Here is a 13,863-nt window from a genome sequence, read left to right on the forward strand (position 1 = left end):
GACAGGAAGCAGCCTTCAACAATGAAACTCAATCGAATATTAAAGCAAAATAAAAACAACAGAAATTACATTCATGAATATGCAGTGCTTCAGTCATCAAATAATTTATATTAAAAGATAAAAAATAACAATGGAAAATATAATGCAGTAAGAGTAGACACAATGCTTCAGTGTCTCGAGTAAAAGTGTCTTAAAGAATAAAAAAATAATAAAAATAAAATGATAAAAACAATAATAAAATAATTAAAATATTCAAGAATAATAAAAAAAATAATAATAATTTTAAATATATATGTATATAATTTTTAAAGAATAATGTCAAATGTAAAATTACATGAAATACTAAATACTAAACTAAATAGCCTGGAAATGAAATAAAGATAAAACAAATTACATCAATTGAAAACAGTAAATTATGTAAAATTTTGTTACATGAATAATATAGAAAAAAATATTAATTACTTGTGAAAATGTAAAACTGCATTCAATAAAACTATAGAAAAATAGCATTTTGTTAAAAAAGAAATACAATTACATAAATAAAAAAGTAAAATAAAATATAAAGAACTGAAAATGATAGAATATAATAAAAGTACAAAAAATAAAAACATCTTCTACACTTAAATAAATTGTAAAAAAATAAATACATTAAATACATGAAAATGAAAAGTGTGTCAAAGTTAAATAAAATAATAAATTAAATCAGAATTTATTTGAATTGACAAACACAACGATTTAAACATTAAAGACATTTATTTTTGGGTCTGATCATTTTCAGACAAACTGCACAGGTTGGTGTGTGGGGGTTAAAGGTTGGTTGTTTGGAGGGTGGAGTTTTGGGCTGGGGGGTCAGAGGTGGAGGAGAGGTGCAGGATGACAACAGGAAGTGGTCGTTGATTGTGTGAGAACATCAGCGCCTCTCTTCAGCTCCACTCTGCTCCGTTTGTTCTGTAATGAGAGGCAGCTTTCTCTGCACAACAGCACTTGTTAGCACAACTTCTAAACCCTGTTGTTCCCCAAATCTGTCAGTTCATTACCACCCCCACCTACCTCCACCCCCCGCCCCCATCACACCCCCTCCACTTCCCACAGCCCCCTATTTAACAAGCACCAGTTAATCCTGCGGGAACATAAAGCAGCAGAGTCGCTGGGAGGAGCGAGTCACTCATGTAAGGGCAAGAAAAGCTGCTTTCATGTTGAGGGCCCCGCTCGCTCCGGGCCCCCGCACGGACAAATGAAGATGTGAGGGCTGTAGTCAGAGCGAGGCCCCTGATGGAGGAAGAGACGGAGGGATGCAGAGATGGAGGGAAAGATGGCCCGAGGCTCCTGAGCACTCGCTGCCAGCTGTCCTGTAATCCCGGTCGTTCTTCTTCCTCAAACAATCAGTGTTGGCTTCATGAGCAGCGAGGTGACAGGAAATAAGACTGATCAGTTTTGCAGCTCTCGTGCTTCTCATTATGGCGTCAGTGTAAAAGAGGCGGAGCTGGACTCATCAACATTTTATTATTGCTATTTTTCTAAAAGATAGAAACGTGTGATTTTTAGAACTATAAACTTCCTCTAAATTGCTTTGAGGTTGTTCCATTAAAGCATAGACATCTCATTGTCTTAATTAGCCTACTTTCTTTGTCAACACAATGCCATAAATAGTAACATGTCCATCACGGTTTCCAAAAGTCCACGCTAACATCTTCAAATGTCTCTTTTATACGACTAACTCTCGCAAACGATCATACATTTACTTTACATTAAGACAATAAGAAGAAGCTGAAAACGAGCTCATATTTGGTGTTTTGGGACAAAAAGTGAATTAAGTGATCATCAACAAAGCTTCTTGAATCAACAATCATTAATCAACTATTTGTTTAAAGGTCCTCCTCCCTCACCTGTCTGTATAACCTGCACAAAGATGACGCTACATTGACACTGAATCTTTTCAGTCTTTGGAGTTTATCAAAAAAAGAAACACATTTTAAAGCATATTTAAACATCATTGAGACTTTCACCCTGTGACCTTGGGGTCATTTTATTAACATTGTAAGCCCCCCTCCAGTGAAAAGTTTTTAACATCTCCATGTGGTGTTCTTTATGTGCTACAAGACATATCAGGGACAACATCAGCATCATCTCCACGGCTGGGCCTGTCTGCTTTTAAACTGCAGTGTACCAAGGACAGGCTGAACAACACGTTTACAGATTGGCAGGTTTGAGACGTCACAAACCTAAGGAGCCAATCCCGTTAATGGATGGGGTGATGCTATGCATATCATTATGTGTAACCTATGGCAACCACTTCAGCGATGAGTGAGCCAGCTGTAACCGTCGTCGTCATTTTCATCAAACTCACCACTGACTGCTAACGTTAACGTTACTTCTACTGATCACTTCATTTCAAGCAAGCTAAGTTTCAACAAGTTGCCACTTAATGACGGCAGAGACGTGTTCTGTTTTTCGTGACGGAGGGGGCGGTTGCATCGTGGGCGGGGCCTATGCAGATTCAGGATTTTTTAATGATGGAGGAGGAGGAGCTGCCGTGGGAGGATAAGGACAAGGTGCACAATTTATTATTTCTAGCAGAGCATTTCATCTGTCTTAAAACATGACTGGAGCTGCTCTTTAAATTCATTAAATGGCTATGATTGTTTCATGTTTGTCACATGATGAACATCTGTTTTCCTTCAGGTGATTGTCGGTTCGTTTAAGTGCTGCTGGTTTAAATTTCATAAGCTGCTAAAAGTGAAAAAGCACAATGCTTTCTTCTTAAAGTGATGATTAAAGGATCATCCTACATGTATTCTGACTCACAACCTGTGATCATAATAGTGCAAATATGGATTCATTTAAATCGGCTGAAAATCAGATGTGAAATGACAGATGGATTATTTTTTGAGACAAAAAGGTTGCACCTGAAGGCATCGTTTCAGCAGCCTGTTTTTCAGTCTGCACTTCCTGCTGCGTCTGAATGACGGTCCGGGAAGAAGAAGTGAACACAAAAGCACAGAATGTTGTTTTTATGGGGCGAGGAAGGTTTATCAAATCATCTCAGTGTGTTTGAGCAGAAATATTTTCTCTGACCGTCACAAAGAGCTCATGAAGAGCGGTCAGGTGATGTGTGAAACTCAAATCTTCCCCTGAACGTCACTCACACCCTCCACTTCCACTGCACTGAAGTACAGCAGGAAACAAATCGGACGAGGAAGAAGTTGGCCGGGCGCCAGACGCAAACACAACCCGGTGTGGTGTTTGGTTTGGTAGCTCTCCTCTCTGTGCCATTAAACCCAGTCAGATGTGCGTTCATGCTTGGGCTCACACGGAGGAGTGGGGAGCGATGCGACAGCTTGTCGGGGTTCAGACACATTGTTGCTGCTAAATGAAGCGAGCGCGTTGGAGGCGAGGCTGCTGTCAGCGCCGCTCAGGGGCTGAGGGAGGGGGGGGGGGGGGTGGGGAGGGGAGGGGGGGGACTCAGGTTTGTGTGTTTACACTCGATGTGGCTCAAGTGTAAACGATAAGTACGGTATCCGCCTGCGGGATCCACCAAACCTCCGCCTGTTTGGTTCTGATGTTGACACGAGTCGTCACGAGTGGAGCTCGCAGAGCGGCGTGGCAGGGTACCGGGGGTGGACGCCACTTCACCTTAAGAGGTGTGAGAGGAGATGAAGCTGAGTGGCAGGTGGTCGTGTGTGTCACCTTCCTCCTCTGGCTGCAGTGTGAGGGGCGGGGGGAGTAAAAGCTCCTGTCACATCCAGTGCCAGTGCGGTGTCGACGGCTCGGCGAGGAGGAGATCCGACGTGACAGGTGAGAGGGAGGCGAGCGGACCCCCCCGGCTCTGGTAATGCTCCTTTAACCCCAATCCCAGTTCAAACGCACCCGTCTCATCAGACACACACAGAGCAGGACAAGAGGAATCAAACTGTCACAGCTCCGTCACCTGCTCAGGTGAAGCCGCTCCAACAAATCCTGCATCACTAAATACTTGAGGACATACACAGCAGGCCTTAATGATCACATTCAGAGCTTTCACTTCAAGTGTCTCACGTCCAGATGAACTAAGAAACTTCAGCATCACTTTAGCTGCTGTCACCACCGGGGGAGAGACACCGTAAGATGCTCCACAGACATCTGATGCAGTTTCACTCTGGGGTAAAGGAGGGACACATGTTTGATGTATTTCAAATGTTTTATGAAGCTTTCACAATCACCAAAGTGCACTCACACGTGGCTTTTTATGTCAGATAGCAGCCTTACATTACTGCTAGCTCTTTATGCTAATCAAGCTAATGGTACCACCTCACAAAACCACAGATAACGCAAAACACTGCAGACACACGGGCAGCTGTGGCTAAAAGCTGCATCTGTTTCTGCTCCTATGTTTGTTTTTCTTCTTGTAAATTTCCCCCAGGTGCATGATGGGAAACAGTCTTTAAAACTGTGACCCTGCAAGATATTCTTTGCAAAATCCTCTGGTCAGACTACAACAGGTCAAAAGTCTTTCCAACAAACTTTAAAACCTTACACCTAAATATTCACTTGTCTGTAATCGAGGTGCATCTTGTTTCGTCAGTCAGAAGTGAGCGTTGTCTGCAGAAAAGCACAGTCTGCTGCACTCTGAATATGCATCGCCTTCAAGTATTAGTCAAGTGCTCTCCTGCTGATCACTCTGCAGCATCTCTTTTTGTCCTCTCTGCCTCCTGACGTAGTTCCTCTTCTTCGAGCAGCCCTCCAGGGAAAGCTTGAGTTCTGTAATTACGTTTGTTTTCTCTCCTCCTCTGAGACGGCCTCCTCTTTTTCCCATCCACACCCACTCAGGCAGCTCCAGGAGCCCTGAATGGGCATCAATTATTCAAATTACAGCTTCAACTGACAAAAAGCCAATTCCAGTACCCCCCCCGACCACCCTTCCCCCAATTTATATCTGGTGATTTGGTGGAGAAGCTAATCATTACGCTTCTAAGTGACTAAATGAGTCGACAAAGAGAGAAAGCACAGATATCAGTAATTAGCAGCCGGGGAGTCAAGCAGGGGCTGCTGGGAGTGAAGTGGAGGGCTGAACCGCTGATGCCAACAAGTGGCTAAAAGACGACTGCTGCTGCTCACATCTCGTCAGTTTACAGGCCATCAGTGGAGGCCTGCCGGTGAACAAGCAGAGGAGACTGATCCATCAGGAAAAATCAGGTGTTTCAGGAAGTAGCAAAGCCAACTTTAGTTTACGTTGAAACTGTGAAACCCTCTAGAGGCCGTAGGAGTCGAGGAAAGGAATCATCAGTCAAGAAGACCCTGAGTCCACTCTTGTTGTATCAAGTGTTTACCAGGAGCCAAAGTATCCAGAGGTTTCCTCCTCTTTACTACAAACTTCCCGGTAATTTAAAGCCACAAAACGTGGAATGATGTTTCCTCTTCACTCTTTGGTGCGGCTTTGGGAGCTGCAAGTCTGGCCGTAGCTCAATATCTGAATAAAATCCTTCATCCAGTTAAATTATACTTTAAAAAATGATGATGAAATGACTTTACACAAAAGTGAAGTACTTTTCTAAAATCCCTTGAAGTACGGTCGACAGCACTTACTCCGATAATCTTGCATCTCACAGGTAAAACATGAGACTGATTCAGGAGTTTGGTGGGGCCTTAAACTGATTTAAAAAAAAGGAAGGAGTAAATACTACGGCTGACAGTGGAAAAACAAACACTGTGACAACCTTTTGTTCTGCAGTATTTTTAAATATCAAAAAAACAAAACAGGAAGTGACACCAGTGTGTGTTTCTACGGTCATACAAACCATTAACAATCATACTAACAGAACAAAACAGGGACTCTGAGACCTGTATGAAAAAGTGGAGCGAGTTCATCAGGAGCGACACGTTTCTTTATAAAGTTGCAGTTAGTTTCCTAAATGCTCGATGATTGCCTAAAAAAGCGTGACGGATTGCTACGACATTAACTCGGCACGAGCGTGCGTGCACTGCCTGCACCACGACTCTTGCGTCATGTGTGAAGAAGGGTGCAAGCTGTCTGTGTGTGCAGTTTTTCAAAAATTTCCGAAATGGACAGCAAGGCTGATGTTCTTTGCAATTAGGTGGAAAAAAACATGTGCCTAATATAACGAAATCGGCAAAAAGGGTGGGAAAATATCGGCATATCGGATATCGGCAAAAATCGTGCATCCCATGTGCAGTTTCCTCTACGCACGTCGGGATCCCTCTCTGGCTTCTGCCCACAGAAAGTGACCTCATGATGGAGTCGAGTGACACCTCTTGGCCTCTGCTGTGTTGGCAGGAGCTTCCCTCTGCACAACATCTCTTTATGATGATCTCCTGTGTGACTTCTAAGGTCTAACGAGTCAGTGTTGGCCGTGTACCTGTTTCCGTGGACGTGCGAGGCGCAGAAGGCGTAGCTGTAGTGCAGCAGCGTGGGGTCGACCAGCGTGTTGTTCTCCGAGTAATCCATCAGATCCTTCAGGTAGCTCAGGTGACGGTGGCAGCCTCGGACGCCGTACCGAGCGCAGTACTCGTCCAGGACGAACACCTGACCCGGACTGAACCAACCCTGAAGACAAGAACACAGACACACCGGACCTGTAAGAACACATAAAGCAGTATGAGGGCGTCCACGAGAGGCTTCACTCTTCCATACAGCCCAGATGAGACAGCGCTCGCCTTACTTATTTAGCTTTGACTGGGCAGATGCATGAAACTAGCAGCACTTCCACTTCCGGTCTGTGAGATCGTTTCATCAGGCGTTTATTCTAAAGATTTTGGAGGAGCTGCTTGTTGGACATCAGCTCCCCTCACAGCTTCTTTATACCACAGGAGACGTAAACAGGCTCAAAGCAACACCAGCCATCGGTCAGTGTGAAGGTTAAACCGTCAACTTTTAATTCTCTGCTGAGTTTAAAAAAAAACAAGACAAAAAGAAACAACAGGAAGGCGTGTGAGATGCTCATTAGCTCGCTCATCCTGCATGTAATCACTAAATTAGGCATGAAACCTACAGCGCTAATTAAGATTCCTCACGGAAGGAACATTAACAAATTAGCACCTCCGCCGAGCTGACACACACGCACGCGCACACACACACGGTAAATCAACTGTGTCATTTTATCTCTGTTTCTGTAGCAGATTATTTGTGTTTGAAAGACGCGTCGATTTTACAGCAAACTTTGAGTATTTTGATGAAATGAAAATATTTTTACACACTGAATTTGCTTTTATCTAAACTTTTTGTTGTGTTAAATTCTAAAGTGAAGGTTTTTCTTTATTCAAATCAGACTTGGTTAGAACATTTGCAGAAATGTCATAGACCTGTCCTTTCCTCAAAATGTGACTTGTTAAATATTTTACATTACAACAACAAGCTGCAGAATCAGGGACATCTTTTAAATCACTTTTATAGCCTTGATTCCATGTGGTGTTTATTTGTTTCATTTCTTCCTGTTTCATTATTTTCTGATTTTAATTCCTTTCCGTCCTCTCTGCTGTGTTTTATCTTTTGTCCGGTTGCTTTACCTTCATATTGGCTGCAGCTTCCTTGCAATGTCGGCCATGTTTTTTGGGTTCTTTTGTCACCTACTGTGTTCATGATTGCTTGTTTGTCAAAGCACTTTGTAAACTGTTGTTTTTAAAGGTGCTACATAAATAAAGTTAGAAAGGTGGTCTCGACAAGTCTGTCTGAAAACAGAACCTTGACTTTCTTATCTCAAAGCGTTTTAAAAGTGGAAGTGTTTGCACGGGACTTTCTGTTGTATTAAAATGTTTTTTGAGGTGGCTGTGGCTCAGTTGTAGACACTGAACCCCGTCTACTGTTGGTGTGAGAATGTGATTAGTACTGATTGACAGTTGGGCACTTTACATAGCTGCATCTACCATCAGTGTGTGAATGTGTGAATGTGACATGCACTGTCAAAGTGCTTTGAGTGGTCTGAAGACTAGAAAGCGCTAATTCAGTGCAGTCCATTTACCATTTATAGGGTGACACTTGTTTAGGCAAATAATCAATGATTCTGTTTTGTACCAACGTTCAAATTTAAGGGTAATATTTCAAATGTCTTTGTAGAACCATTCAGTTTTTTAGCGACATCAGGAACATTGATATATGACAGTTCTAATATCAAACTAAATCTATGTTTTTAAAATGTTATCAATTAAAACAATTTAACTATGGGACAGTAAGTTAAAGAGAAGGATGTTGGTGATGTAAAAAAGACGACCACGAGATGAAGCTCTGTGATCAGACGGGGTCGTGATGCATCTTAAGGCGGAGTTCACACTACAAGATAATCAGTTGTTGTTCTGATGGTTCTAAAGATGATCTCTCAGATGTTCCTGTGGTGTGAGCGATGTTAGCGATGTTTGTTCTTTTTTCTTCCTGATCATCACCAATTCTTCCTGCCCGTCGTCCGCCATGTTTGTTTACTCTGAAGTCACGTTTGAGCGCCAGAGATTTAGTGAGATTTCCAGCTGTGAGAGTCGGACTCTCTGGTTGTTGGTGAATGAATGTGTTAGTGTGTGCTGTGCTGTTTGTGTCACAACGTGCTCTCCACACACTACAGGAACAAAACTGTTCAATCGATCATTGTTTGTCGTCATGTGTGGGCTCTCTCACATGTCACACATCTGTTAGGATTCTAAACATCTTTTAGTGAGGGCCAGGCTTTAGATGGGATTATACGTCAGTCCTTTCTGTTGACAGAATTAAACAGTCGATACTTTTTCATAATAATTAAATGAAAGAGACATTTAAGGTTTAATGTCCCGTCTAAGAAATGATTTCTGTTTAACTGCATCAAAGATCATTTAAGGACTTGAGATATCACTATTTCCAGTATTTTATTTAGACTCTCGCGAACATGCTGCTTCCTGTCGGGGTTAACTGGACCTGGCAGATTCCTCGTCTGCAGGCCTTTTAGTGTCTCCCCCCTCCTTCCCCTTCTTCCCCTCTCACCCCTTCTCTCCACTCCTCAGTTTGTTTGTCGTTTTCTTCGGTTCCTTTCTTCGTTTTTCACTCCGTCTGTGAGCTCGAGCTATTAATATCACACCACAGAGTGAGAGAGGGGCCTGTCGACGGGCGTGAAGCGACAAGATGTTCCTCTGTGACAAACAGATGGCGAACTCCAGTCTTGGCGCTGACCGCTCAATTAGCGGCTAACGAGCCGACTGCCTCGTTAGCTCCGTCGGCGGATGCTGCCCGTCTCTGTGTCAGAGCGGCATCGTCCGCCGCCTCGCTCCGAGGAGAGACATGACCCCTAAAAAAGTGAAAGCGGCGTGTGGCTCCGAATCAACGGCCACCTCTGCTCGTCGCTCGTCACTTGACTCCAGACGCCCGACAGGAAGCTGAGAGAGGAAAACATGGAGGGTTCTTCAGGTTTGACCTCGGGGTTGTACTACTTTTTTTGGCTCATGAAATCTGATTTGTTCCAAAAATTCTTGAGACCCCCAACAGCAGGAGAAATGCCACTTTGTCACAAGCTTGATGAACACATTGAATAAAAAACACACTAAAATATACAAATATCAGTTTGTGTCTGAGACATCGCAAAACCAGTTCTGTCTGCAGGTTTTTGGGGTCTGAACGAAGGAACTGTGCGTTACCTCATTCATCTGTCTTCATTGATTTTATTTTTGTGAAGCATTTTGTCATTAACTACTAAAGTATTTTAAAATTAAAAACAGATATATAATCTGTCTTTGCCTACTGTGTACCTCCAGCTTTAAATCGTCTAAATATTTTAAAAGCTAAAGGATGGTGTGGCCTTGAAAAAGGTTTGAGCTCATCCTTGATCACTGTTTAATCTCAATAGTGCATGTTTACAGATAAGACCCAGGTTTCAGCTTCAGTATGGTGTGACTTAAGTCCTGATGTTTCTGCTGTTCGGCAGCAGAGTGATGAGTTATTTTCACATTTGCTAAAAACAATCACTGCACGATTTAACCGCAGAGCACAAACACAAATATGTGTAAATCTCTTCAACGTTGGACTCGAGGTCAGCGTTCATCTCTCCGTGTTAACACTGCTATGCACACTGGAGAACTCTTCTTCTGCAGATTGCTCTAATTGGCACAAATGTAAACGCTTTACATCTAAAGCAGTGAAGGCCTGAACCGTGTGGATGCATACATCCGAGTAATTATATCGTGTATAAAGGCTCTGCAGGAAGTTAATGTGACAGCAGCGTGCTCAAACAGCACACATGCGTCGGTGACCCCCAAAAGTGAAGGTGGAGGCTCAAAATAAAGACGTCTCCAGAGGTTTAACAAGTGAAGGCAGACAGGAAACCAAAGTGGGGCAGAGTAACGTCACAGTTCTGAGGATTAAAAGACCGTGGAGAGGGAAATATTGGTCTTCAGATGTCGTGCGGTTCAGTGCACATTCTCCATGATCTTATGACCCTTTAGCTTCTGCTTCACCTGTCAGATGTTTAAGGAGGGCGGGGGGTCCCGGGACAGCGACAAGCTGCTGGTGATCGATAAACTCGTCAGTTGACACTCAAGCTCTGCACAAGTCTTCCTGCAGACGTTTGTTTAAAGACAGATCCCAAAGTTAGCAAATACGTCGGACTGAAATTTAGAGAAATGTGTCTGAAATGAAGACATCCAGAATATTTATGTGTGATACAACGATAGAAGATGTGTTTTGCTGTGCTAAAGTCCAAGAAGAGAAAATCTTAAAGGTAAATCAATTGTTTAAGAGGCTGATTAAGGATATTGTTTAGCTTTAGCAGCCATTACACCACATAAGCACAGAGTCCACACATGCACCACTGACGAGTTCAACATTCATCACAGAGAGGTTTTGCAATTCTGGTGAACATCGTTGATCAAATCTTTGCAATAAAACACTTTAACCATATTGCACCTTAAACACCTCGAATGAAGGGCGACTTTAGGTGCGAATACCACATTAAACCTGATTCACTGTTTTATTATGTGCTGAATCTACACGTCGCTATACTTGGCAAAGTGGTTTCTATGCCGCTGTGTTGCTTTTTCCAACTTCTTTGTATACTTTTAACAAAAGTGACTGGAAATGTGGGATCGTACAGGATTTGGGACCTCTAATGATGGACAACAGTTAGTAAGGGTTTTTAACCATTTGGCTTTTAACCTTGTGTGGAAGCCAAATGGCTGTAGCAGTTAGCTACAAATTAGCATCAAGCACAGAGTCATCAGTAGTTTGGTGAAAATCTACAAAGCCACCAACTCACAGTGGTTTCAATCCCATGTGCCACGATGTATAGTTCAATTTCCAGGAAAGTCGAGGTTAAGACTCAGCACAGAGTCCGGGCTAAGGGAAACTTAATGCGCAACTGTTGGGTAAGTTTAACACAGAAGTAACAGTAGAACACATTTAGGTGGAAATGTTGTCTTTGGGTTCTTTATATATCCGTGATGTGAGATATGAACACTGCTTTCTTTCTATTGCTTACCTTAAGTAACACTTTCTTTAAAGTTCTTGCTACAAAGATTGGACCAGACTATCTTTTGGTTTGGGATTAAGCTTATTCAAAAACTTCCTTCTCCTAATTTTACCACCTACTTGGATGCATCAGAAAACTCACTGGGGGATTTAACCCTTCAATCATCAGTGAGAACTACAATGTTCCTGTTCGCAGGACTCTGGGCCCCAGCTACAAACCAAATTTCTGCCTAATTACTGTTGTTGTTGTTGGGTTCAACTCTTTGTGAATAAAATATGACCCCGTCTATGACATGAATCCAAACCACTTCTCAACAGATGTCCCCCACGCCGAGGCACTGGCCTTTTCTCAAACTGTTTGGTGAAAAGGGGCTCAGGCTGGAACACAAAGCCTTCGAGTTTCTCACAAAAGGCTGAGGAGTGGGAGCTGGAGGGGCGGTGTGAATGGATCGGTCTAATTGCAGAGCTGGAAGGAGTCCTGGTGAGGCAGGTAGAGAAATGAAAGAAGAACAGATGTCACTCTGGTGAACATCTCCTCATTCTGCTGCTTTTAGAAGACGAGAGCACAACGCAGCGCATGAAAGACCTGACTGCTCAAAATCTGTTTTAGTTCATGCTTCAGTGAGTGACTGATAATCTACATACTGCTATGAAGTTTTTAAAGTGTCCACTATAAATATTTAGCTTTTTTACATTAAATTTGGAATGGATCACATCAGAAGGACAAATGGAAAGGTGCCATTAAACTGTGGTTAGCTGGATTCAAAAGAAAACCATAAAACTACATATCAAATGGGATAAACATGCACACCATGCAGCGCTGGTGTATGTCATGTGATTGTCAAATGAAAACACATTCTAGGCCCTTCGCACAATTTTGATGGTTCTACAGTCAGGATTTAAAACACACCACAGCACCGAAATCTACCCAAACACAGACAGTAGTAACGTTTCAGCCTTCTTCTTCAACATGGCTGACCACAGCAATCACAAGACAGACTGGAAGACTTAGTGGGACTTTCTCACACAGTGCTAAAGTGATTTGAATCCCATTTGAAGGAAGGCGACTCTGTGTGGATTTAAAACTACATATCTAAGTATAGACGAAAGACTTGTGGAGTTCCCCAAGGCTCCATTCTTGGGCCTCTTCTGTTTCACCTCTACATGCTCCCCATCGCTCCGATTATGGGAAACCACAACATCCCTTACCATTATTATGCAGATGACACATATTTCTTAATCAATATCACAATATAATGACCGCATGAATGAAAAACGAACAGGTCTGTGATTGGACGTCCCAAAATTACCACGTAAAATTCATATCAAACAAAAACGATTCTTTTTTTGACCAAAAAGAGAAAAATTTAAAGTCAATTTCAAACCAACAAGAAATCCTCGTGCAGTCATGGCCTCAGATCAAAATTTTAACATCCACATTAAAACAAATACAAGCATAGGCTTAGCTCAGCGGCTAAACTGGCGGCCTCCCACCCCGGGCCTTTTGCTGCTTGCCATCCCCTATTCTCCCCTCCTCTGTTTCCGACACTATCCACCGCCCTCCCCAGAAAATAAAGTTAAAAGGGCAAAAAAAGACAATGACAAAGTCGACTATCACCTAAAGAATTAAAGAAGTCTTTAAAAAATAAAAACCTTGTGTCCGTCTGTTGGCACCTGCTTTAGAGCACTGCAGGTAAGGTCTTTAAAAATACTAAGAGAGAGAACTTTAGCCCAGTTGTCATATCTTTATATTGTAATGACATCCATCCATCCATCTATTATCTACACCGCATATCCTGTTCAGGGTCGCGGGGGGCTGGAGCCTATCCCAGGTGTCACTGGGCGAACGGCGGGGTCCACCCTGGACTGGTCGCCAGTCAATCACAGGACTGACACACAGAGACAGACAACCTTTCGCACTCACACCTACGGGCAATTTAGAGTCACCAATTAACCTTACAAGCATGTCTTCCCTCCGGAGACCCCGGAGGGAACCCACGCATGCACAAGGAGAACATGCAAACTCCGCACAGAAAGGCACACCTTGCACAAACCGGAGTTCTAACCAGTGACCTTCTAGCAACACTGTGCAGCCCCTTTATGGATCGTTCAGACCTTTAAGATGGTCTAACAAAGGCCTGTTTACTTCAGTTCTTATGCACCTCATCTCTGTGACAAAAGATCTGTTCCAAATCCTGGCACTTTTAAATTAGGGCCTTGGACTTGGACAGAAGTTACCAGACTCCATCGACAATTTATAACTCTCCTGCACTGCACTGTGATGTCTATGCCAGTGTTTAGTCCGTCTTATTCTATTTAATCCTATTTCTATTTTCTACCCAGTTAAAATGTAATAATGTCACTTTCATGTTGTCGTGTTTCTTTTACACCTTTTGAAACATTTAAAGGCCTTTTTAAAAGGTGATCAAATCCTGAGAAACCGTTTAACCAAGCTG

The 13,863-nt window shown here is 42.8% G+C and overlaps 1 protein-coding gene across 6 annotated transcripts in view; it reads right to left on the reverse strand.

Moving 5' to 3' along the window:
• The window catches only part of cadps2 (Ca++-dependent secretion activator 2), a 190,534-nt gene that overhangs the window by 54,888 nt on the left and 121,783 nt on the right, over positions 1-13,863 (reverse strand). For 5 of the 6 annotated variants that reach the window (XM_069685871.1, XM_069685869.1, XM_069685872.1 and 2 more), the window contains one exon: positions 6,354-6,541. In XM_069685871.1, the coding sequence (XP_069541972.1) occupies positions 6,354-6,541 (188 nt within the window). Of the gene's footprint in view, positions 1-6,353; positions 6,542-10,887; positions 10,898-13,863 lie in introns of all 6 variants that reach the window. The other variant, XM_069685875.1, reaches the window with a different exon arrangement.

The sequence above is a fragment of the Semicossyphus pulcher genome, unplaced genomic scaffold (genome assembly GCF_022749685.1).
Source record: "Semicossyphus pulcher isolate SPU_LCO1_2020_fin unplaced genomic scaffold, fSemPul1.0.p SCAF_8, whole genome shotgun sequence".
Classification (NCBI taxonomy): domain Eukaryota; kingdom Metazoa; phylum Chordata; class Actinopteri; order Labriformes; family Labridae; genus Semicossyphus; species Semicossyphus pulcher.